Source organism: Podarcis vaucheri (assembly GCF_965113315.1).
Source record: "Podarcis vaucheri genome assembly, chromosome: 5".
NCBI lineage: Eukaryota > Metazoa > Chordata > Lepidosauria > Squamata > Lacertidae > Podarcis > Podarcis vaucheri.
In genome coordinates this window covers 88,243,582-88,267,124 of record NC_138763.1, presented here as the reverse complement: position 1 = coordinate 88,267,124, position 23,543 = coordinate 88,243,582, and the positions used below count along the sequence as shown (strand labels likewise).

General features: G+C 44.3%; 1 protein-coding gene and 1 long non-coding RNA gene across 6 annotated transcripts in view; one reads left to right on the top strand and one right to left on the bottom strand.

Moving 5' to 3' along the window:
• LOC309532883 overlaps window positions 1-23,543 on the top strand; it is a 67,286-nt gene that overhangs the window by 39,391 nt on the left and 4,352 nt on the right. The window lies entirely within an intron of this gene.
• Window positions 1,400-23,282, bottom strand: LOC309532875 (dual specificity protein phosphatase 13B-like). 5 transcript variants are annotated; one of them, XM_082223653.1, is made up of 4 exons: window positions 23,215-23,282; window positions 6,116-6,307; window positions 3,384-3,604; window positions 1,400-1,816 (listed from the first exon to the last, which is right to left on the bottom strand). In XM_082223653.1, the coding sequence occupies exons 1-4, from the start codon at window positions 23,265-23,267 to the stop codon at window positions 1,593-1,595; spliced, it is 690 nt and encodes a 229-aa protein (XP_082079779.1). In that variant the 5' UTR covers window positions 23,268-23,282; the 3' UTR covers window positions 1,400-1,592. The 5 variants fall into 5 exon arrangements, with proteins under 5 accessions (XP_082079779.1, XP_082079783.1, XP_082079782.1 ...); XM_082223657.1 differs by lacking the exon at window positions 23,215-23,282 and adding an exon at window positions 18,784-18,882; XM_082223656.1 differs by lacking the exon at window positions 23,215-23,282 and adding an exon at window positions 11,104-11,132.

Below are 23,543 nucleotides of genomic sequence, written 5' to 3'. Positions count from 1 at the left end.
CAGCTCCTGCAAACCTAGCAGTCTGAAAGCACACCAGTGCAGATATATAAATAGGTACCACTGTGGCGGGAAGATAAACAGCATTTCCGTGTGCTCTGACTTCCATCCCGGTGTTCCGTTGCACCAGAAGCGGTTTAGTCCTGCTGGCCACATGACCCGGAAAGCTGTCTGTGGACAAAGGCCAGCTGCCTTGGCCTGAAAGCGAGATGAGTGCCAAAACCCCACAGTCGCCTTTGACTGGACTTAACCATCCAGGGGTGCTTTACTTTTACCTTTTACCATCTTTTTCTTAATGTGCCATTCCTGTTTGGATGTTGATATTCTAGGCGTACGTTTCAATTCCCTCTTGTCACAACACCCACCCACACCCAGCCTGATCTTTACAAGATTAATCTGAAAATAGCAAGGGAGAACATGGGCTAGGTGCGGAAAGGGCAAGAATGAATAGTGCCACCTCCTTGCTGCTTTTAGCTCCATGGGAGATTTAAAAAGACAGCTGTCGCTGCTGTCCATGTGGAGCCCTCCACAGGTTGTTAGGTGACAACTTGTGCGCCTCCTCTGCGAGAGGTCCGGCGGGTGGCAACATGAGAGCAGACTTTTTCTGCGGTGTTTCCTCACTTGTGGAATGCTCTCCCTATGGAGTCTTGCCTGGCACCTTCGCTACATACCTTTAGGTGCCAGGCAAAAATATTCCTCCCAGGCCTTTGGCTAATTAGACTATCAATGGTCTTTTAAGCAGTGTATGGAGGAGCTGTTTTTGTTGGTTATTATGGTACATATTTTAGTGTCACTCTTATCATCAGCTGCCCTGTAATGCTCAGATGAAGGGCAGTATAGAAATTTAATAAAGAAAACAAAACAAAATTAACTCCCATCATCCCTGACCCTTGGCCATGTCCTCTAGGGATGATGGGAGCTGTAGTCCAACAATGGCTACCCTTGCTGTAGAGCAATTCTTAGAGTAAGACAAATTCAGGGGTGCCAGTAATTCAACCCTACCTTAGGCTGGGGCACCTCTCAGTTGTGGGTCCCAGCCCACCAGTGCGAAGGCCACTGTGCTCCAGATTAAATAAATGTACTTATTTCATGCTTTTCTGTGCATGGATTCCTTTGAATTTCTCCCGCTGGCTGCGTCCAGCTTACTGAAATGTGAAATGCTCAACTGGCAATGTTCTTGCCGGACTTGGAAACAACAGAATAACTTTGTTCAAGCCTTTTGTTTCACCGAATAATGCTATTGATTTATGATCACTTTGCTCTCCTCTATAAACCTCTCCTGTTTTTGACTCTGCCACAACCTAGCCTTGCCTTCTCTCCCTTTGTATATTTAATTCTTCTGTTGCAGTTATGGCCCCTTTCACCAGTGTCCTCACCTGTCCACGCATCAATCAAAAACATGTATGCCAAATGTCTGGCGTGCCTTTAATCTCGACTTAGTTTCTAACATCAAAGAAATACTTCACTATTTTCATTTCACTACCCAGACACCTCTTCTAACACAGACTCAGAGTTCAGGTATTTCTCAGGCTTGCCTCCTTTTGTCTCTCTGACTTTCCGCTTCGTCTTGAGCCACAGCGCAGGGCACCCTTCAGCTAAAGTTTCAAGGCATCACCTCTTGACCTTCCCCTTTCACTGTTTAACCGGATGTCAAGATCTTGGAGCTGGCTGAGGAAACCAGAGTTTGGGCAGACTCCTCTGTGTTCTCGCACAGACTTGAGGGCATCCACGAGGGTCTTGTTTTCGCAGATCATCAAAAAGGCAAGCACAAGGGTGGCAGAGCGGCTTATGCCCATGGCACAGTGAACTAGTACTTTGCCTGCAAGAGAAGAAAAGACAAGAGCATCGCATAGATGTCAGGGTACGAAAACCCCAGGTTTCTTGGTATGGTATAAGTTGAGACTTGCCAGTAGGTCAAGACTGCGAAACCCAGTGGGGAATGTCAGAAATCTTCGTGTCATAATCCTGGTGTGCCTTCTTCACCAGCAAATTATAATATATGGATATTGATTCAATGCCTTTTCTGACTCTTACCAGTAAATATCAGAACTTTCTGTCATTTCCCCTTGTCCTGTAAAATCTTAAGACCTACCAGTTCATCCAGCTGCCTCACGAAAAGTGAGGTCTTATTGTGCGGATGGTAAAATGCAGAGGAGCTCCGCCCCAATTCTCTCCTATCTCTTTTGCAATGCAGCTACTATTTCCTGCCACACCGATTAAAGGGAGAGTTCCTAGTTAGCCATGTCAAAGGAGGACTACTTCTCCTGGGGTCTCTCCTGGGGCCATTGCCCTTCAGTGACATGAGAAGAAACCAGAGTCCCATCCCTAATATAGCTGTATAAGAAGGGACAAACAGAGACGTCTAGCTGGGTATTCCTTCTGAGGGTTCAATTATCTGAATTTGGTGTTTTAGATTTCAAAATGATTTGGTGTATCTCTGTGATTTTGAAATGTCAAACTTGACTTGGCATGTTGAAGGATCTAAGTTTGTGTGCTTCTCTGTTGCAATGTGAGCTTCAAACAAGGAAAGCACAAAAAGTATTGATTGGAAACCTTCGGTTTTCATTTGAATGCCACTATATGGGAATAGAGCATAGCAAAGATAGTGTCCGCACAATATTGGCCTCATCAGAATTCTGTCCCAAATTCCTCACCCAAATTCATTCAGATTTACCATTTTCACAGGGCAGTTGTTATTTTGAATGGATTTTCTATTGAAAGAGTTAAATCAGGATTAAATGGGGAAATGATTGTTGCATCTCTCATGGACACTTGGACCATTTGAGTATAGAATTGTAGAGCTGGAAAGAACCCTGAACAAGAACCCTGAACAAGAACAAGTCCAACCCCCAGCGATGGAGGAATCTCCACTAGATCATAAATGGCAGGTGGCCATCAAACCTCTGCTTAAAACCCTCCAAGGAAGGAGAGTGCCCCACCTCTTGTGGGGATGCTCTTGCTGTCAGAACGTTCTTCCTGAAGTTTACTTGGAACCTCCTTCCATTGGTTTCAGTCCTAGCCTCCGGAGCAGGAGAAAACAAGTTTGCTCCACCCTCCATGGGACAGCCCTTTAGATATTTGAAGATGGCTATTATATCTCATCTCAGTCTCCTCTTTACCAGGCTAAAACATACACAATTCCCTCAGCTATTCCTCATAAGGCTTGGCTTCCAGACCTTTTATCATCTCACCTCACTAGGGATGCTGTGGGATAAGGGTTTGCCCAAGGCATCCCAGCGAACTCCATGGCTAAGCAGTGATTTGAACCCAGGTCTTCCTGGACCGGGGCCAGTCCTTTAGCCACTCACATCATACCTGCGCGTTGAATGCAGTAAGGCTGCCAGGACCCCAGAGATGACCTAGATTGCCCTGCCTGTTATATTTACCTCTAGGAGAGTTCAGCGCTGCTCTTATATACTTAGCGGCCGGGTGGAAGTAAATGCTGAGATCAAACTTTGGATCATCGTCTGCTTCAACTCCGTAGTAATCCACCGGCAGGTCTTTGTAGAATTTGGCCCCCGTGTCAATATGGAACCTTCCAGCAGCGGCATTTACTATGTGGGTGATACCCATTCGGCGAAGCTGTTCTATGTCACGGGCTATATATCTGTGGGGGAAAGAGTTTTTGGCTTAGATTTGTGATAGTTGCATCCATCCATCCTTGCCCTTAAAGACCACACAACGAATCTCTAGCCAGGCAGGTTCCCCACATCCAGCGCTAATATGGTGTCCATGAACTAGTGTATTAACTGCTAACTTTCAAGACCATGCTAGATTTAATATCCTTGCTGGTTTGGGGACTCATAGCTCCCAAACTCGGGTCTCCAGCTGCTTGTGGACTACAACTCCCATCATCCCTAGCTAGCAAGACCAGTGGTCAGTGATGATGGGAATTGTAGTCCACAAGCAGCTGGAGACCCAAGTTTAGGAAACACCACTGTAGAAAACCAGGCAAGCTGCATCCACGTGGTGCTGTATTCCGTTTTCATGACTTTCCCCTAACTGTTAACTTCCACATTATATTGAGCTTTTGCACCACGCAGACACCTCTTCTGCAAGTATAGCAGAACACGGTAAAGCTTTAGTGCTAATTTACATGTTTCTTGCTTCCAGGAGAAAAAAATCCCTTTGCAAATAATATGGGGAGGGAGAAGTGCTGTTTGTTTGTTTGTTTGTTTGTTTGTTTAGTCGTTTAGTCGTGTCCGACTCTTCCAGAGCATGGACCAGAGCATGCCAGGCACTCCTGTCATCCACTGCCTCCCACAGTTTGGTCAAAATCATGCTGGTAGCTTCAAGAACACTATCCAATCATCTCGTCCTCTGTCGTCCCCTTCTCCTTGTGCCCTCCATCTTTCCAAACATCAGGGTCTTTTCCAGGGAGTCTTCTCTTCTCATGAGGTGGCCAAAGTATTGGAGCCTCCGCTTCAGGATCTGTCCTGCCAGTGAGCACTCAGGGCTGATTTCCTTCAGAATGGATAGGTTTGATCTTCTTGCAGTCCATGGGACTCTCAAGAGTCTCCTCCAGCACCATAATTCAAAAGCATCAATTCTTCGGTGATCAGCCTTCTTTATGGTCCAGCTCTCACTTCCATACATCACTACAGGGAAAACCATAGCTTTAACTATACGGGCCTTTCTTGGTAAGGTGATGTCTCTGCTTTTTAAGATGCTGTCTAGGTTTATCATCGCTTTTCTCCCAAGAAGCAGGCGTTTTTTAATTCCGTGACTGCTCTCACCATCTGCAGTGATCATGGAGCCCAAGAAAGTAAAATCTCTCACTCCCTCCATTTCTTCCCTTTCTATTTGCCAGGAGATGGTGGGACCAGTGGCCATGATCTTAGTTTTTTTGATGTTGAGCTTCAGACCATATTTTGCGCTCTCCTCTTTCACCCTCCTTAAAAGGTTCTTTAATTTCCACTATAGTTGCACTGTATTCATGATAGTTCTGGAAGTGGCTTTTACATGGTGTGAAAGCTCAAATACAATATGGAAATTAACCATTAAGGGAAGCATGAACATACCAAGTCCATGCAGCCTTTGTATGTATTTGGAGTTTTTTTTTGGAAGATTGTCGAATGTGAAGCATCAGCAGTCTTGTTTCCCATGCTGAGCATGCGCAACAACCCGCCACACATAGGTTTGACAGGTTTCAAAGTTGCGCTTTTAGATTTAGAATCTACTAAACCTCTTTGACCAGAGGTCTGGTGTGCAATGAGGCCTTTTGTCGGACTAAACCACATGTCTTGTGCAAGGTCAAGCCAGTTTCAAGTTCCTTGCATTAATTTACAAAGCCCTGAACCACTTAGGTCCAGGGGATCTCTCGAACCCTTATATCCCACCTTAATCATCTATGGGAGCATTGTTGGTCTTCCTCAAGCTGGTGAGGATCACTTCATAACAAGTTATCATGTCATCAGCTCATATTCTGCCAACATTCAGCAAGCACCTTCTGTTTCAGCTTTTAAATGCCTCCTGAAAACTTTTCTGTTCCTCCGGGCCTGTGCAGGCAATTAAGAATACATCTTTCCATAATGGTTAATTGATGTCTGTTTTTGCTGCATGGTTTTATGTACTGGAGTGGAAAAGCAGAGTTGGGAAGAGAGACGTTACTCTTCAGTGTGGGGAAATGCTTTCAAATAGCTTAGATGCCATTGTCCCATTTTTAATTGCAAAAAAAACAAAACAAACCCCCATCCTACTAGCAGGAACCAAGCTTTTAAGCAACCACTCAGGATGGTGCCTGGATGTCTGGGATTTCCCCAACACTGATGCTGGCATTTAATTTATTTATTGGAAGGCTTCAATTTGCTTCTCAACCAAATGTTCGTGCATTGGTATACAATGAAGTTGTGAAGACACCAGAAGCACAAAAGCATTAAAAAAAAAATTGGGCGATAGCCAGCGAATCCATCTTTGGAGCAGACCTATTGAAATGGATGGATTTGGTTACAGTGGTACCTCGGGTTAAGTGCTTAATTTGTTCCGGAGGTCTGTACTTAACCTGAAACTGTTCATAACCTGAAGCACCACTTTAGCTAATGGGGCCTCCCACTGCCGCCGGGCCACCGGAGCACAATTTCTGTTGTTCTCTGTCATCCCTTTAAGCCCGTTTACTTACAAATCTCCAATGTAGAGGTTAGGCCAGACTTCGTTGACGTTTCCGCGGCAGGGAATGGGCGTCCACAACATACGTTGGAGTTCCCCCATTTCTGGTGTTTCATAGCTCCCCTGGCTACTGGAAGTGAGGCTCGAAGTTCTTCGTATATTGGGGCGCCGCAAGTCGTCCCCATTTAGTGAATTCCAAGACATTCTGAAAGACAAGGAAGAGAGACTTTCCTCATTTGACCTTATAGTAGCCGGTGGTCTGAGAGTTAGACCGGGCAGACCTTGGATCAAATCCTTACTTAGCCGTAAATCTCATGGAATAACCATGGACCAGTCTTTCTCTGTCAGCCCAATCATGTCCACCACCCTGAAGTTCCTAGAGTCAAAGAAATCATGGTATACTGTTGGGTATCTTCTATGTCTTACTGTTCTTGTTGTTCCCACTTTTAACCAGTGCTTCAAAGCAGTTTACGTACAAATTAAAGATTGCACTGTAAGAGTAGGAGTTGCTACAGACATCTCCTGCCTTGGAGGTTTTTAAGCAGAAGCTGGATGGCCGTCTGTCCTGGATGCTTTAGCTGAGATTCCTGCATTGTAGGGGATTGGATTAGATGACCCTTGGTGTTCCTTCCAATTCTATGAATTGGGGGTGGGGTGGGGAGCATTCCAAATCAGGCCATATTTAGGGATTCTAATTAGGCAGAATCTCATTTCTGCCATCTACTGTTGGGGAGGCGGTAGCAGTTTTGACCCCACTGTTTGGAGGTCTTTTAGAAATGGATTCAGATATTTTTTTTTATTTTTTCGCATACCTTGTACACCAAATTTGTTACAACATGATTTGAGAAAGCTCTATGTACTTTAACCTTCTCATACCACAAATATGCATGCCAACCATACCTGTTATCATGACCTTCAAGCTCTAAAACATCGATTTTTAAAAATAATATCCATTCCCTTAGCCAGCATAGACAGGCTGCCTCATAATATAATCTTGAATCTGGTAGGGAGAATCCGCCTCTGTCTTTAGAATCTGCCAACAATTTATATTTTATTCTTGGCTTCTTCCCCTGCCAGATAAATCTAGTAATATATTTTTGCCATTTTTTGAAGTGTCCCACATTGCTGATCAAGGGTATTGATTGAAATAAAAATAAAATTTTGGGCAATGCATTCATTTTTATTACTGGTATCCTTCCCAATAGCGATGAATTCCTCCTTCCCAACACCTCCAAGTTTTTCTTTCTTTGTCTCCAAGTTTTTGTATAGTTGTCCTTAAAAACATTTATACTGTATTCTTAACTGTTATCCAAATATTTAACTTTCTTCTCAATCCCCTGGACCAATAGGCTTGCAGTTTGAGGTTGCTGCTGATTCCTTTTCTGCTTCCACTGTGGTCAGCTCCAGGTTAGATTACTGCAATGCGCTCTTGTTTGAGCCTGACCTGTAAATGGTCCAGAAATTTGGATTACTATCTGGAACCAGCAAAGCAAGCCACATTCCAGCTCCATGCTAGCCTCACTGATTACCAATGTTTCCGAGTTTATTGTTCTTTAAAACATTTAAACCCCATTTTTCCACAGGGTAGGAATTTAATTATAAAACAATTCCCTACACATAGGAAAATGAGAGGTTATGGTTTAAAAGCCAGGATATTTGCCGTAGTATTTAGTTTCTTTGTACAGTGGAAACTTTGGTATGGAGGAATAGTCAGTTGTGGGAGCCCCTATTAAGGGGCACATCCTAAAGTTTACTGCCTCAGAAGAACTAGGCCTTTTGCAGGAAACAGGCTTCAGGGAGATTCCCCCCCCTGCCCCCGCGGCCCAGACTGACACCATCCATTCCAAAAAAAGCTCTCTCTTTCCATTATGGCTCCTTTCCACAAACTTCACATCTTGTGGCCATTATTGGGGCTAGTCACTGACTGCTTAACCCGACTGCCTCCCTGCAGCCATAATTTATTGCTTGCTGGGAGTGCTGCGGGGATGTAAGCAAAATGACTCAGCCCACAGCGATGACTGGAGTAGGGCTGGCTGGCTTTGAAAGCCGAGCCACCGGTGGTTTCTTGGGATGCAGAAGTATTTGAGCAGCCAACTGTTTGTAAGAGAATCTCCCCAGCAGCTGGAATCGAAATAGCGTCTCCCGATTTAGGAGAGGGCTCTTCGAAAAGCAGCTTTCATTCCACTTACACGATTGGTATAAGGTGACCAGATGCAATGGGGTGCAGAGGCAGAATTAATTTGGGTCCCCTGGTATTCGGTGGCTATGTGTCTGTAGTGTCAGTGCACGGAAATATTCCCTGTGGAGCATGTCTGATCTTTCAAACATACTGGTTTTATGAGAGCTGAACTTTCACAGCTTCCTGCAAAGAATCTTGGGGGACTGTAATTTGTTGAGGGTCCTCAACACTCTCCACGGAGAGGTTCCTTGTTCCCACTTTTTCTCAGGGTGACCTTGCGAGACCATTGGGCTTACGCCTGCCATTTCAAAACCCATTGGCTAACAGGGTTAAAATTCTGCACAAGGGAAACCCAAGTCCGATGAATTTCCCACAGTGGACAGAGCTACCCGTGAGGTCTCCCAGTGTGTTGAGAAAGCTGGCCATCAGCTGCACATCAAGCTAATTTTATTGATCGTGTTGTGGAATGGTCTGTAAAACTCCAACTTCTCATTGCTAGTCTCCCTACCACTGCTCACACTTTGCTCCATTTAGCCAGTACTTGTGCCTACATTAAAGTGGTCTTGCTGATTCAGATGGTGACATCTGGCATTCTGCTCCCAACTTTAGCTTAGCTAGAAGATCCCTATGGAAGCACATCGTTGATGGCTGCACCCTGCTCTTTGTCCCCATCCTCTTTGTACACAGATGAGCAGGCCTATCCTCCAGAAATTTGTCTCCCCTTAAAAAAACCCAAACCCAGCTATCTGTAGTGGCCAATTCTGTAGGTTAATTGCATAGTGGGAATAAATATTTGCTTTTGTCACCCCTGAACCTATTGCAATGAAATTTAGGTGGCTGCTGCCAGAGTTCTGTTGCTCTTTTTAAAGGAAGAAAAAATAAATATCCCCCCACCCTTTCTCCGTTTCCATGCAGCTTTGCCACCCAAAGAATACTCAGGGTAGTTCAATTCACTCTCCGTACTTTGCCTCACTGAGCCAGAGTGCTGTATATAAAGAAGCAATGGAAACATGGACCACTTATAAATGCCATCTCCAGCTCCTCGAAAGATTCCATCAATGGTGTCTCTGAAAATTTTTACACATCACTTGGGAAGACAGGGGAACTAATGCCAGTGTACTGGAAGAAGCAAAGATCACCAGTGTCGAAGCAACAATTCTACCACATCAACTTCGTCAGACTGGTCATGTTGTGCGTATGCCTGATTATTGTCTTCCAAAGCAACTACTCTATTCCGAACTTAAAAATGGAAAGCATAATGCTGGTGGTCAATAGAAGAGGTTTAAAGACTCTCTCAAGGCAAATCTTTTAAAATGTAGTATAAACACCGACAACTGGGAAACACTAGCCTGTGAGCGCTCCAGTTGGAGAACAGCCTTTACCAATGGTGTCATGAACTTTGAAGACGCTCAAACTCAGGACGAAAGGGAGAAACATGCTAAGAGGAAGGCATGCTTGGCAAACCCTCGCTGTGATCAACTCCCACCCGGAAACCTATGTCCCCACTGTGGAAGGATGTGTGGATCCAGAATTGGCCTCCACAGTCACTTATGGACTCACTGTTAAGACCATGTTCATGGAAGACAATCTTACTAGGCTACAAGTGATCGCCAAAGAAGAAGAAGATATAAAGATGCAATGCCCAAGTGACGGCATAGAGTACCCCAGCAAATCCCATGCTAATGTTGTTTTGAGCTTGCACTCTGACAAATCTAGGGACAAGCACCTAATTTCCCTTGCTTTTGTGTTGCTGAAAGCTCTGAAACATTTTGTCGCTGGTTGCATATTTCCTTGCCCAGTTACAAATGTTCTGTGCTCTTTTAACACAGATGCATTTAACTACATCTGCATGTGTTATATCTACAATCCTTTATATATACAATCCTTTAATTACAGGCGTCGTTACATCAATATCCATCAAGCGCAGGAACGCCTGGTGTAAAAATCACCCGGAGGGCTTTCGCGTGCCAAAAGCGAAGTTCAAGTCCTCCGGTGCCGATGATGTCACCGGCATTTGCGAGGAAACACAAACATTTCAAACCTGCTCTGGGAATTGTGTCCTTGCCCAGCTCTAGGTGTTGCTGAAGTCATCATCTGGAGAAAGAGAGATCCCCACAGCCTGCTTTTGGTTTTTTGGCAGGAGAGGCAAAGAAACGACTGGCGGTCAGGCATTGCAATCCATTCTCCTCCTCCAGTCCGTATTTCCTTTGAAGAGGGTGAAATATTTGGCAGGGCAACGACTACAAGATGGGACCCTGTAATTAAAGCGGCTGCAAAACTGTCTGCTGAACGTTATTTTGGCTTCCATCCATTTAGAAAGTGCTGTTGAATTACTGCTGAAAGTTTAGGTAAGCCCTAATTTTAGGAAAGTTTCGGGGGTTGTTATATTTAAATAGAAACTTCTATCGAATCACTTTCCAGCTACAGCTAAGAGCCAGTGTAGTGTCATCGTTAGCCAGTCAAACTGAGACCCACAAGACTAAGATTCAAAGCCCTGCTCAGCTGTGAAGTTCATTGGGCAACCTTGGGCCAGACATTGTCTCTTTGCCCTAGCCGTACCTCACAGGGTTGCTGTGAGGATAGTATGGGTTTTTTTTGGGGGGGGAAGGCATGTGCCCCACCTTGATCTCCCTGGGAAAAGGTGGGGCATAAATGCACAAAACGATGAACAAACCAGGATCTGGAGTCTTGAGAACTGAGATTGTGAGGCAAACTAAATGCGATAGTCCCTGTGTCCATTGAACTCAGATCTGGAAAGGGCAGCCTCATGTAAAACAAGGAGCAAGCGTCTCAAGTGCATGTTAAAATGAAACTCAACCCACATTGCAAGATTCATTTTTCAAGTGAAGCATCTGGGAGCTTTCAAGGGAGCTTAAAAACAGCAACAATACACAACTCGGATAAGATGTGAAAGTTCTCAGGGAGCCTTCACACATCCCTGGCAATCTGTAAACCAAATGGCTCTTTTTGCTGCTTGTTTTATGTGTATTTTGGTGCGGACATTTGTGTGTTTGTTTGTTTTTTGTGTTTGTTTGTTTTTTACTGCTCGTTTCCTTTCTCTGGAAAGGCTGCTGTCATGGTGAGTTACTATCACATCACGCAGCATGCTGCCTTCATTGTGATGTCACTACATAGGACATGGTTTGTGAGATCACAGCACACACACACACAAAAGTCATTGGTTGGGGCCGATGAAAGGAGAGCTTTGAACCAGTGCCTGATACTGGTGAGATGTGCCCTTAGCAACCCAGTCTGAATCGGAGGAGGCAGCTGATGCTGCGTATCAACTTGAGCTTCCAAATTGTCCCTGTGGGTAGCAGCTCTGAGCAGGGCGCGCGGCCATAATCCTGTCTCAGCAACACAATAGTAGGAATGACAGTCCCTGTCACTCAGTCTGAATGGAAGGGAAATGATTGCAGCCATGGCGGTGCTCCCCTGTAACATAAGCCTCTAGGAGGAGGAGCTATTCCCGAGGCACCCTGGAATTAGAGGATTAGAGTGAGCATCGAATAGGCCCAAAAGCTTGTCATTCCTACACTTTGGGCAAGTTCCCGACTGCATGTGCTTCTCTGCCCCCCAACAAGGCACAACACAATTTCAAAGGATTATATGTAATAAGTGAAAAGATGTAGGCTGTGCAATCTTATGCAAGTTTGCTCGGAAATGAGTTTCATTCAGTTAAACGGAATTTGTTCTTGGGTAAATGGATACGAGAGTGCAGGCAGTCGACAAGGAAAAGGAAAAGGAGTGACCCCTGGAGGGACCTTTTCAGGGAGTGCTGGGTAAAATCTGGAGCAAGTGTGTGAACTTATCAGGACTGACCTGCTGGGAGCCAGAAGGGGTCTGCCCTGCTTCTCTCCACCTGGTTTGGGGTGGGGCCTTCTGCTGCTGTTTTGTTTTGTTTTAAAAAATGTTTTTATTTTTTATCTATGTCATTTTAAATTGTGATTGATATTAATGCTGTATTCTTAGTTTTAGATTGTATGAGTTATGTGGAAACTGTTTTCCATTTGGTTGTGTACTTTCTGATGTGTTTTATTTATTGTTTATGACTTCTGTTATGTTGGTAATTATGTAAATCTGGTAGAGTAGTAGAAGAAGAAGAGTTTGGATTTGATATCCCGCCTTTCACTCCCTTTAAGGAGTCTCAAAGCGGCTAACAATCTCCTTTCCCTTCCTCCCCCACAACAAACACTCTGTGAGGTGAGTGGGGCTGAGAGACTTCAGAGAAGTGTGACTGGCCCAAGGTCACCCAGCAGCTGCATGTGGAGGAGCGGAGACGCGAACCCGGTTACCCAGATTATGTGACTACCGCTCTTAACCACTACACCACACTGGTCATGCTGAGCCTTGTTTTTAACTATGATGATGATGATCAAGAAATTCCAAGTTCGTTCCTTTGTTGCCAGCCATATTCAATGGGTGGGTTTGTTTTATTTTGTCAGGTTGCTGACACGTCCTAAGCCTCTGACGAAGCCATTGCCTGCCTTTGTGAAAAACAGGTCTGATTATTCTATATTGAAATGGAAACATGATGTAAACTTATTTTAATAACTTTCACTGCATTATATGAACTATTGGAATAGGTTGTTGCCCAGGTTGAATACCTGCCCGGGTAGCTTCCAGGATGGGTGTCCCTATTTTCCCACCCTAGTTACACTACTTCCATGGAAGGTAGAGGGAAGAAATCTATTTCCACATACAGCAAGACACGCTGATGGCGATTATGTCATTCCCATCTAGATTTCACCTCCTCAGCTTGCCTGTGCTTCCTGACTGTGGCAAACTGCCATTAGGGATGGCAGCAAATTCAGGTCCCATCTCTGCCACCACTGCATCTTCGGAGTGGCAACCAGCAGAACTCTTTCAAGTTGTCTCCTCCTTATGGCCTCCTGCCAGGTAATTTACCTGAACTCTCAGTACCATGCTGAGACATATTTGCAAAGCACTTTGAGGAGAAAATCACTTCCATGCGTCCGTCCTGACTTGGATCCCAGTACGTTTCTGAGCACAATTCAAAGTGTTGGTGCTGCTGACCTTTAAAGCCCTAAATGGCCTCCGCCCAGTATACCTAAAGGAGCGTCTCCACCCCCATCGTTCAGCCTGGACACTAAGGTCCAGCTCCGAGGGCCTTTCGGCGGTTCCCTCACTGCAAGAAATGAGGTTACAGGAAACCAGTCAGAGGGCCTTCTCAGTAGTGGCGCCCACCCTGTGGAACACCTTCCCATCAGATGTCAAGGAAATAAACAACTATCTGACTTTTAGAAGACATCTGAAGGCAGCCCTGTTTAGGGAAGTTTTTAATGTTTGATGTTTTATCCTGTTTTTAATATTCTGTTGGGAGCCGCTCAGAGTGACTGGGGAAACCCAGCCAGATGGGTGGGCTATAAATAAATTATTATTATTATTATTATTATTATTATTATTATTATTATTATTATTATTGCTATATTGAATGGAGGACATTCTTAGACCCTTCTGGTTGCTTAGCCTAGATGAGTTTATTGCAGTAAGAGGATGTTGGCAGTGTGCTTGGAACAGTACATCCAGCCACCTAGAGTATGAACTTGACTTTTGACCGCTGTTATAACTAGCTGAGTGGGGTGTGATTGGTTGGGTGCAGAAAGTGGTAAATATCTCACTAGGACTTTTTATTTTCCTTAGCGTAGCACTTGAAGAGGGAGCTGGAGGTTTTCTCTTGAAGAAATGGTCCATGGATTGAGGCGATTCTTCCAAATATGAGCTGATCATAAATTCTCTGGATGATCTGCCAATTTTGGGTTCTCTTAGTTTCTTCTTATTCTCGTCTTTTAAATCGGTCTGCTGTACCAGTTTGTTAATGAGGTCTGCCCAAAAATGTATACGCACACTTCTTCTAATATGCCTGATATTTTAGGCCAACTTTTAACTTACTTTTTGTCTCTTGATCTCTCAGACTTATGCTCCTACAACCATTGTGGTTCAAAACTGGCTGAAGCAGGGTTCCAGGAAAGTTGGGCAAAGGCTTGCAAAAGTATTTGGACTAGCTTCAATACAATTTGTGAAAATGCCTCTGTTTCTAACTGACTTCCAGTCAAACAAGATATTTTTGGCTAGATGCCTGCTGCAGTATGCTCAGACATAATTTGGATCCAAGTTTTATAGTGAACCCGAGGGCCAAAGTAAGCAGGAACGTTCAAGAAATTACATCTGTTTGCTTTAAGGTCACATTTCCAACTAGAGTTGGCCGTTCTGAGGCCATATCTATCTGCACTGCAGCTTTAAATTATCCGTTGCATATTATTAGCAACCAGTAATTTTTCTCTCTCCATCCTGTCCCATCCCCTCTAGTGTCGAGCAAGGTCTTATGCCTACTCTGTTCCCCACGAGGATTCTGAATATGCTTGTAAAATACCGTGTCAACAATTTGTGTTCCTTGCAAGACACTGGGGGGTTCTTTCTGTCTGTACTTGGGACAATGAAATAGATCTTCCAGCAAAACCACCCTCTTAAACCAGGCATCAGTCTTGAAGTCTACAACGGTACCTTGGTTCTCAAACACCTTGGTACTCAAACAGCTTGGAACCCAAACACGGCAAACCCAGAAGTTAGTGTTCCAGTTTGTGAACTTTTTTTGGAAGCCAAACATGCTCCATTTTGAGTGCCACACTTCTGTTTTGAGTGTTAAGCTGAAGTCTGTCTGTTTTTGCTATTTATTTTGCGTTTTTGTTTCTGCGGCTTTTTTGTTTTGTTTTTGTGACTGTGTGGAACCCAGTTCAGCTACTGATTGATTGACTGACTCACTGATTGTGTGACTGCAGTACATTGTTTATTGCTTTCATTTTATGGATCAATGGTCTCATTAGACGGTAAAATTCATGTTAAATTGCTGTTTTAGGGGTTGTTTTTAAAAGTCTGGAGGGGATTAATCCATTTTGCATTACTTTCTATGGGAAAGCCGCCTTGGTTTTGGAATGCTTTGGTTTTGGAATGGACTTTTGGAACAGATTAAGTTTGAGAACCAAGGTATGTGTCCCCAGGGCAGCAGTGGGGAACTTGCAGCCACTCTCAGTGTTGTTGAGCTACCAATCCCATCATCCTTGACTATTGGCTATGCTGGCTGGGACTGATGGGATTTGGAGTTCCAATGATTCTCTACTGCTGCCCTAGAATATATGGTCTTTTAAGAGACTTTCTGACTATTCTATCAAGGTTAAAGCCAACTCCTGTTGCATATATATCCACGGCAACCCTATTTCTGTTGACCTCATTTGTCCCTACACTGAGTAATCTTTTTACTGCCCTATCCCCCAGCATGCTATTTATTTATTTTATTGCCCAACTTACCACAGTGCCTGTTAGCTGATCTGGCAGCAAGTTCAGGTCAAACGAAATTACAGAGGCTAACAGTGAGAACAACGTATAAATGCCTTTCTCGGTTCATGTGCCTTTGGAGGGCAGCCTGGGGCAGATTGAGTTGAGCTGCTGCCGTTCCTTTGGATGCAATTGAAAAAGGCTAAGCCTCTGGAGAGTCCCATGGACTGCAAGAAGATCAAACCCATCCATTCTGAAGGAAATCAGCCCTGAGTGCTCACTGAAAGGACAGATTGTGAAGCTGAGGCTCCAATACTTTTGCTACCTCATGAGAAGAGAGGACTCCCTGGAAAAGACCCTGATGTTGGGAAAGATGGAGGGCACAAGGAGAAGGGGACGACAGGACGAGATGGCTGGACAGTGTTCTCGAAGCTACCAGCATGAGTTTGACCAAACTGCAGGAGGCAGTGGAAGACAGGAGTGCCTGGCGTGCTCTGGTCCATGGGGTCATGAAGAGTCGGACACGACTAAACGACTAAACAACAACAAGCCTCGACAAGAGACCTCTTTGCAAAGGTCACAATCGGGTGTATCAGAAAGGTCTGGGAAGGACAATGTGGCAATGTGGAAGTGTGTTAGACTCAAGCCAGTGGAACCTGGGTTCAAATCCCCACTCAGTTATGAAGCTCACTGGTTGATGCAAGACTACCCAGTATCTCTCTCAGCCTTAACCTATTCCTGTGTCTGGACAGTGAGCAACAGTCTTTCCAATATGTTGATGGAGGAAGCAATAAGGACTAGACTCCAAAGTGTTTCCCAAACTTGGGTCCCAAGCTGTTGTTGGACTACAACTCCCATCATCCTAGCTACCAGGACCAGTGGTCAGGGATCATAGGAATTGTAGTCCCAAAACTGTCGGAGACCCAAGTTTGGGAAACACTGATTTAGTATCTCCTTTCAGGCTGTGCTCCTGCTACTTTGGCAAGCTTTCCTCCCCTTAGCCAGCCTTCTTTCTCCTTTGCTGTGTGATCCCAAACACTCAGGGATCCTGTAGTGAATGTGAGGACATCAAGATGTACTATGTAGCCAATCACATCTGGCTTATGTGGCAACATGAGGGTGGGGCTTTCTGGACTCTTCACATGGACCACCCTAGCCAAACCGGGGGGGGGGGGGAGGCAATCAAATATGAAAATTTTGATTGACTGTGGCAGGACTAACTTATATCAGCCACATAGGGCCTGGGACTCAGCTAACATTAGTAAAGAAACATTGATTTGAATGTGCTATATACATGCAACACCAGATGGCACTAGAGAGCAGGAAATTTCCAAGCATGATTTTTCCATAGAGATTTTTTTCCTTCTGTTAAAATGATCTAATATCTGACTTATTTCTAGCGGTTTCCCCCTGTGTTTAGAGCCACCCCTGGACAAATATTTTATGGCAATGGAGGGCCCAAACATCTTATCTCCAAATCAAGGCACTCAGACTTCTCCACCTCTTTGGAGCAGGTGGCAAAGATTACTTTCTTCCCTGCTGCTGTTAGTTAGGCAGAGAATATGGAGATCATCTTTTGGTGGGAAATGAGGACGAAAGCATTTCGTCTGTTTCTCATTTTATTCTTAAAAGATGGGATACGGTCAACTCCAGAACAGTTGTAGCCACCTGTTCAATTAGGGTTTGTGAACTGAAGCTGATTGGAATTTGACACTCTGTTGCTTTGCTGGGTTTTTGGGATGGATCAATGGAGGCTTCTCGGATAGCAGTGACACAATCTGTATGCTAGCCTGTGGAATCCCAGATGTCTCCCATAAATCATTAGCATACAGCCCCTGCTACAGTCGAGAAGGCTGAGTGTAGCATAATGCACTAAAAATAATAAATCAAATTAGCACAAAGGTCAAGCCAGCCCAGAGGGACCGGGGATCAGCTAGTTCATCCTTGCAGTGCAAGCTAAACGATGCGGTGAAATAGATGGAATCTCCACCTGCCTCTTCCCAGAGACATAATTCATTACCAAGCCCTGAGATGCAAGGAATAAAATGTGGCCGCAAGAGAGTTTAGCCCAAGCAATGTGGCAGGGAAAAGGAATATCTGAGGCTCTTGCAAGGGAAGGTGGAAGAGCTGAAGGGGCTAATTTGGATGGCAGAAATTGAAAGTTCCTGGTTATCCTGAAACGCCGCAGAAATATACGGATGTGGGCAGAGGCATGTTAGAGATGGAAACCATAGAGGGGTCAAATAGATTCTAGAACCAAAATGCATTTGTTTCCAAAAATTCTCATTTTCTAATTATATTGTTAAGTATCAAATATTCAGAGAATATTCCAGTACCAGTAATTTGGAGAAACGTTGGAGGGTATGGAGTTATCTCCTTGGCTCGGGTTCACATAACTCCATACTCGCCAACATTTATCCAAATTCCTGGTACTGGAATATTCTCTGAATATTTGATACTTAACAATATAATTAGAAAATGAGAATTTTTGGAAGGAAATATGTTATCTCTTTATCTCTTTGGCTCTGGGGTGTGTGTCACATGAGTGAGTATATAACCTTTAGAAGACATCTGAAGGCAGCCCTGTATAGTTTTATTATGTTTTTATATATGTTGGAAGCTGCCCAGAGTGGCTGGGGTAATCCAGTCAGATGGGTGGAGGATGATGATGATGATGATGATTATTATTATTATGGAATAGGACGTCCCTATTTTCATTGGAGAAATGATGGAGGGTGTGTAATACCTCCTGGACTTGTGAATACTTGAATTGTGGGAGTAGTACAGAGAGACTGTGCTAGATTATAAATATTCTTGGTTTGGTTTCCATCGTTGTGGTTAAGCAATTCTCTGCTGTAAATCTAAAAACCCTCAGCAGTCTGTCTCTTTAGACTCACAGGGAATGTGGGGGGAAACAGACGTGTCATTTGATTTCTTCCTCCCCACTTGCAATTTGCTTTCTCTGAATAATCGCTCCAATCCTTTATATTTCAATCCTGTGAAATATATTTAGTAGGAGGCCTTGTGTGGCAGCGATTAAGACTGTGTGATTTTTTTTTTAAAAATAGATGGAATTAGAAGCAGCCTGCGCTCGGTGTCAAGGGAAAGGGAATTCAGGAAAGCAGGGCTGCAAATTTATCACAGCGGCAGCAACATGCCTTCCACCTAGCGAAGCCAAGATCATAATAACAGATGCACATAATAATTACCTGCATCTCAGAAGGCAGCTCTGAGACTTGCGACTTCTGCTTCCTGCATCACACAGACAGTGAAACAGCAGGGTAAAGATGTAAGAAAAGGCAGAAGCAAGGCAGCGTTGGTGGTAAGTACTGAAAGGCAAGTCGCAGAGCTGATGGGAGGATATCAAAAGGCAACGGAGGATTGCTAAGGATAGAGGGAGGAGGCTTCTGCAGCTAGCTGAAGGGACAACATAAAACCCTGCAAACCCATCATAAAGAAGAGCTTTACCTTTTGTCTTGGCTAGAGCTGTGATAAATGCTCAGGGTGATTTGCCAATGTGCAATTCAGGACTCTGGCAGGTGTAGTGGCTATGGGTGGGAGCCCAGAAGTCCCTGGAATCTCACTTGAACTCGCTAGGTGATCTTAGCTAAGTGGCCCAACTTCCCATCTGCAATGGGGGCGGGATAATAACACTACCCTACCTTTTAGGGTTATTGTAAGGAGTACTGAGAAAATGTGAAGTGCTGTCAGCATTTTAAATATGCTACATGAACACTGGGCATTGTTATTATTTAAGGTTAATTTCTACGGAGTGTGCAGTGCCTACATTTTGCAACCCAATGTATCTCGAATAATGTAAAAGTTTGCCTTCGTTTAGGACGGGGTTTCCTAAACTTAGGTCTCCAGCTGCTTTTGGACTACAACTCCCATCATCCCCAGCTAGCAGTGGTTGGGGATGATGGGAATTGTAGTCCAAAACAGCCGGAGACCTAAGTTTGGGAAACACTGATTTAGTATCTGCTTTCAGGCTCCTGCTACTTTGGCAAGCTTTCCTCCTCTTAGCCAGCCTTCTTTCTCCTTTGCTATGTGATCCCAACCACTCGGGGATCCTATAGTGAATGTGATGACATAATGATACTATGTAGTCAATCACATCTGGCTTATGCGGTAACATGGGTGATCCTAGCCAAATAAGGCACAGATGTCCTCTCTGCCTACAGCAGGTCTCTCTCTGAAAGGCAAGCTGATGGTCGCAGCACCACGGAGAGCTCCAAGGGAGCAACTAACTCCAAGAAAGTCCAGAGGTGAATTGATGTCTCACTAGTCCCTCTCCTAAGCTCCACCCCTTTGCCTGAAGAGTGTACATCCTTAAAGGGCTAGCCCCTGTCTAACCAGAAGGAAAGCACTTCTCTTTCCTGTGGGCAAGCAAGGTGGAGTGGAAAGTACTTTGCTCCTCAGACAGTTTGGGCTCAGGATCCCTTGGGGGCCCTGGCTTGGGTTCTGCAGGTTCCTGACCACCAGGCTCAGTATCAAGAACCCAGTCGGGCTCATCAGCCAGTGGTACAGCAGCCCCAGACTCGACCAGTGCCTCCTCCACCTCCAAGCTTGAGGTTTGGGCCACAGCAGCTAACCGCCTTCACTCTGAAATCACCAATTGGGCAAATGCTTCTGCCCACCCTTTTATGCCAAGTTCCCAAATGACACTGACTGGGGCAGTGCTTTTTGAAGCTACCAAATATGGGTTGCAAAAAGAACCGTGCCTTTTTGGCTCAGCCTTATTTCATACCCTCCAACATTTCTTGGCTGAAAATAGGGATGTCCTATTCAATAATAATAATAATAATAATAATAATAATAATAATAGGTACCCCACCTATCTGCTTGGGTTGCCCCAACAACACTGGGCAGCTTCCAAAATTTATAAAAACATAACAAAACATTAAACATTAAAAAACTTCCCTATACAGGTCTGCCTTCAGATGTCTTCTAAAGGTTGTATAGTTACTTATCTCCTTGGCTTGGGGAGTGACATAACTCCATACCCTCCAACATTTCTCTGATGAAAATAGGGAACTACTAAGGAAAAGCAGAACATTCTGGGATCAAATCAGAAACCAGAACAGCTTCTGTAAATTCAAGACTGTCCCTAGATAATAGGGACACTTGGAGGGTCTGCTTATTTGCTATTCAAATTACCTTTGCCTAAGAGTTGCTGCTGCTGCTGCTGCTGTTTTTAAAACAAGTTTCCTATATAACCATGCTAATTTAGTAGCCTTTGTATGCTGGGTAATGTCTAGCTGCTACAGTTTGAGATACACAAGCCCAGTTCTCACACGTTGGGCATTACTGTGTTTGCTTGGAGTGGAGTGCACTTTTAGACCCACCATGATGTTAGATCTCCTGTTTCAAAGAACAACAAGTTGCCTGCAGTTATCTGAAGAAAAACTCCAGTGCACAAGCTCTGTGTGATTGGGACACACAGTTGTGCAGAGATAGAATGTGGATGGCGCTGTGGAATAAACCACTGACTGGCTTGCCAGTCAGAAGGTCAGCGGTTCAAATCCACAGAATGGGGTGAGCTCCCATTGCTGTGTCCCAGCTCCTGCCAACCTAATAATACAGTGGTACCTCAGGTTAAGTACTTAATTTGTTCCGGAGGTCCGTTCTTAACCTGAAACTGTTCTTAACCCGAAGCACCATTTTAGCTAATGGGGCCTCCTGCTGCTGCCGCACCGCCGGAGCACAATTTCTGTTCTCATTCTGAAGCAAAGTTCTTAACCCGAGGTACTGTTTCTGGGTGAGCGGAGTCTGTAACCTGAAGCGTATGTAATCTGAAGCATATGTAACCCGAGGTACCACTGTATTAGAAATAGCAACATGAGTCATCCACAGAATCCTGTAAAAGCTGGCCCTTAAAACTTTCAGCAATTTGAAGAAGTGGGAAGTGCAAAGCCGTCTTTTGAGGAGACAGGGAACGTCAAGTACAGAGCATGCAACCCCCAATATGTCTTGCTAAAAATAAACCCTTTGATAGCTTGAGCAAAGAATGTGAAATGCTTGCATAAGCGTGAACATCATGCTGACAATTACTAGAAATTATTTTGAGTTTCATGATATTGCTTAGTTTACATACCACATCTTAACATCTTTCCTGTTTAAATAGACTTACGGATAGCCCATTTCCTCACTAGGAGAACGTTTGTAGTGATGCAAACAAATGCAATCAAATAACACCTGCGAGTAAGTCTAATTGAATTCATAAGTGGGGCTTCCTTCAAAGTTGCAAATCACTGAATGCTGCAAATCCCATTTTGCTTGAGAACATTCATGATATGACACTGCCCATCAGATATTCTCACCCTCTCAAACACACACATACACAAAATCCCCGAAAGCTAAAGCAAATTTGTTGGGGAAGGATCTTTCCGGCTCTTAAATGTCAGCTTTTCAGGCAAGCAATCTGTTACTAAACATCTCAGGGTTGAGATGGAAAAACAGGATGTCAACATGTGATATTTAAATTCCAAGTGAATTGCCAGATTTAGGAATATGCTCAAACACAAACAGTGCATTTAAAAGACAAAACGGTTGCGTCTGAAATTTGCATCCTGCTCAAGGAATACAAGCCCAATATGGGACTTGTTTCAGATCAACATGTGAACTTCAGCTCCCTGCAGCAATATGGATTTCTCTTGTTTCTTCACCACCACCCTACCCCAGATTTCCTTCCTCTCTCAAACTCTTCGCTCAAGCTTTCACCTCTGTCCTTATTCTTCCGGACCATCACCTACTGCAACTTTCTTTTCTCAGTAACCTCCCAACTTATCACTTATCACATCCTGCTGATTATATATCCCCTGCCCCCACTTTTCCTAGCCTCCTATGCCCCCCTTTCCATAGACTTTTATTCCTTCTCCGCCCATCTTTAGGATCTGAGCTGCTCAGCCAATGACTGCCTGCCCTGCCCCTCTTTGACGTTAGAGCAGCTCAGCCAGTCACTGCCAAAGGCGCCATTAGAAGTCCCACAAAATCTGTTCCCGCTCTGCTCTCGCACAGTGTTTTGAAACCCTCTACCTGTTACGAAACTATAAACAAGGTATGCAGCAATTTGCCAGGTGCCCTCACTGCTGAAACCAGGGATTTGAAGTTTGGAAAGATGCACATTTTTCACTCAGATTTTTCACTCGGAATAATGGGCGTTCAAAACTCCCATTATTCCAGGCGGATTTTGCGACGGGGAATTTCATTAGCGTGAGCAGTTTCTGAGCTCTGGGCGCAGTACTGCTCCTAAGATTTCAGATTAAAACTGCAGAGTGGAAGGAAATGAGGACCTTTTTTTCTGCCTCCCCCCTTCCAGCTACTCTCTAGAGTGGAGAAGAGACCATCTTAATAATATTAGGGGGGTGGGCAGAACTAGACCATGTGAAAAATGAACATAATATTTTAGCTGCAGTTCATTCATTTTCAGCTTTGTATTCTTGTTATATATAAAAAAGTGCATCTAGACATTCTCTTGTTGCACCCATAGCCTAGGTTTTAAGGTGCCATTTAGATCCTAGCTCTAATATCTCGGTTTCTAACACTGATTCCATATACATATCTAGAAGGTCATGCCTTTGGGGGTCAAAAATCAGCCTGGCTAAAGCTTTTCTCTCTTCATATATGTATTTAAAAGATACCCTTGAAACAGCCTGCACTGGATTTCCCCTTCTGCACAGACAGGTTGCCACATATTTTCACCAATGCATGTTGTGCGGTCCAAATTGCGAAGAAGTGGCAACTCCACAACCAACTCTCTATCTGAATGTCCTTCACAACAAACAACACGGCATGGCGCACAGCTGCAGTTGTCCGACTGCTCCCGTGCTGAAAGCATTGTGTTACCCCGCAATGCATGCACTGAATTTGCGAGTAGCTGTTTGTCAACAAGCTTAAAAGTACTTGCCTTTTGGGGGGGAGTTCAGGTCCGCTGACTGCACTTGACTGTTTTAGATGATGACAACTCTTC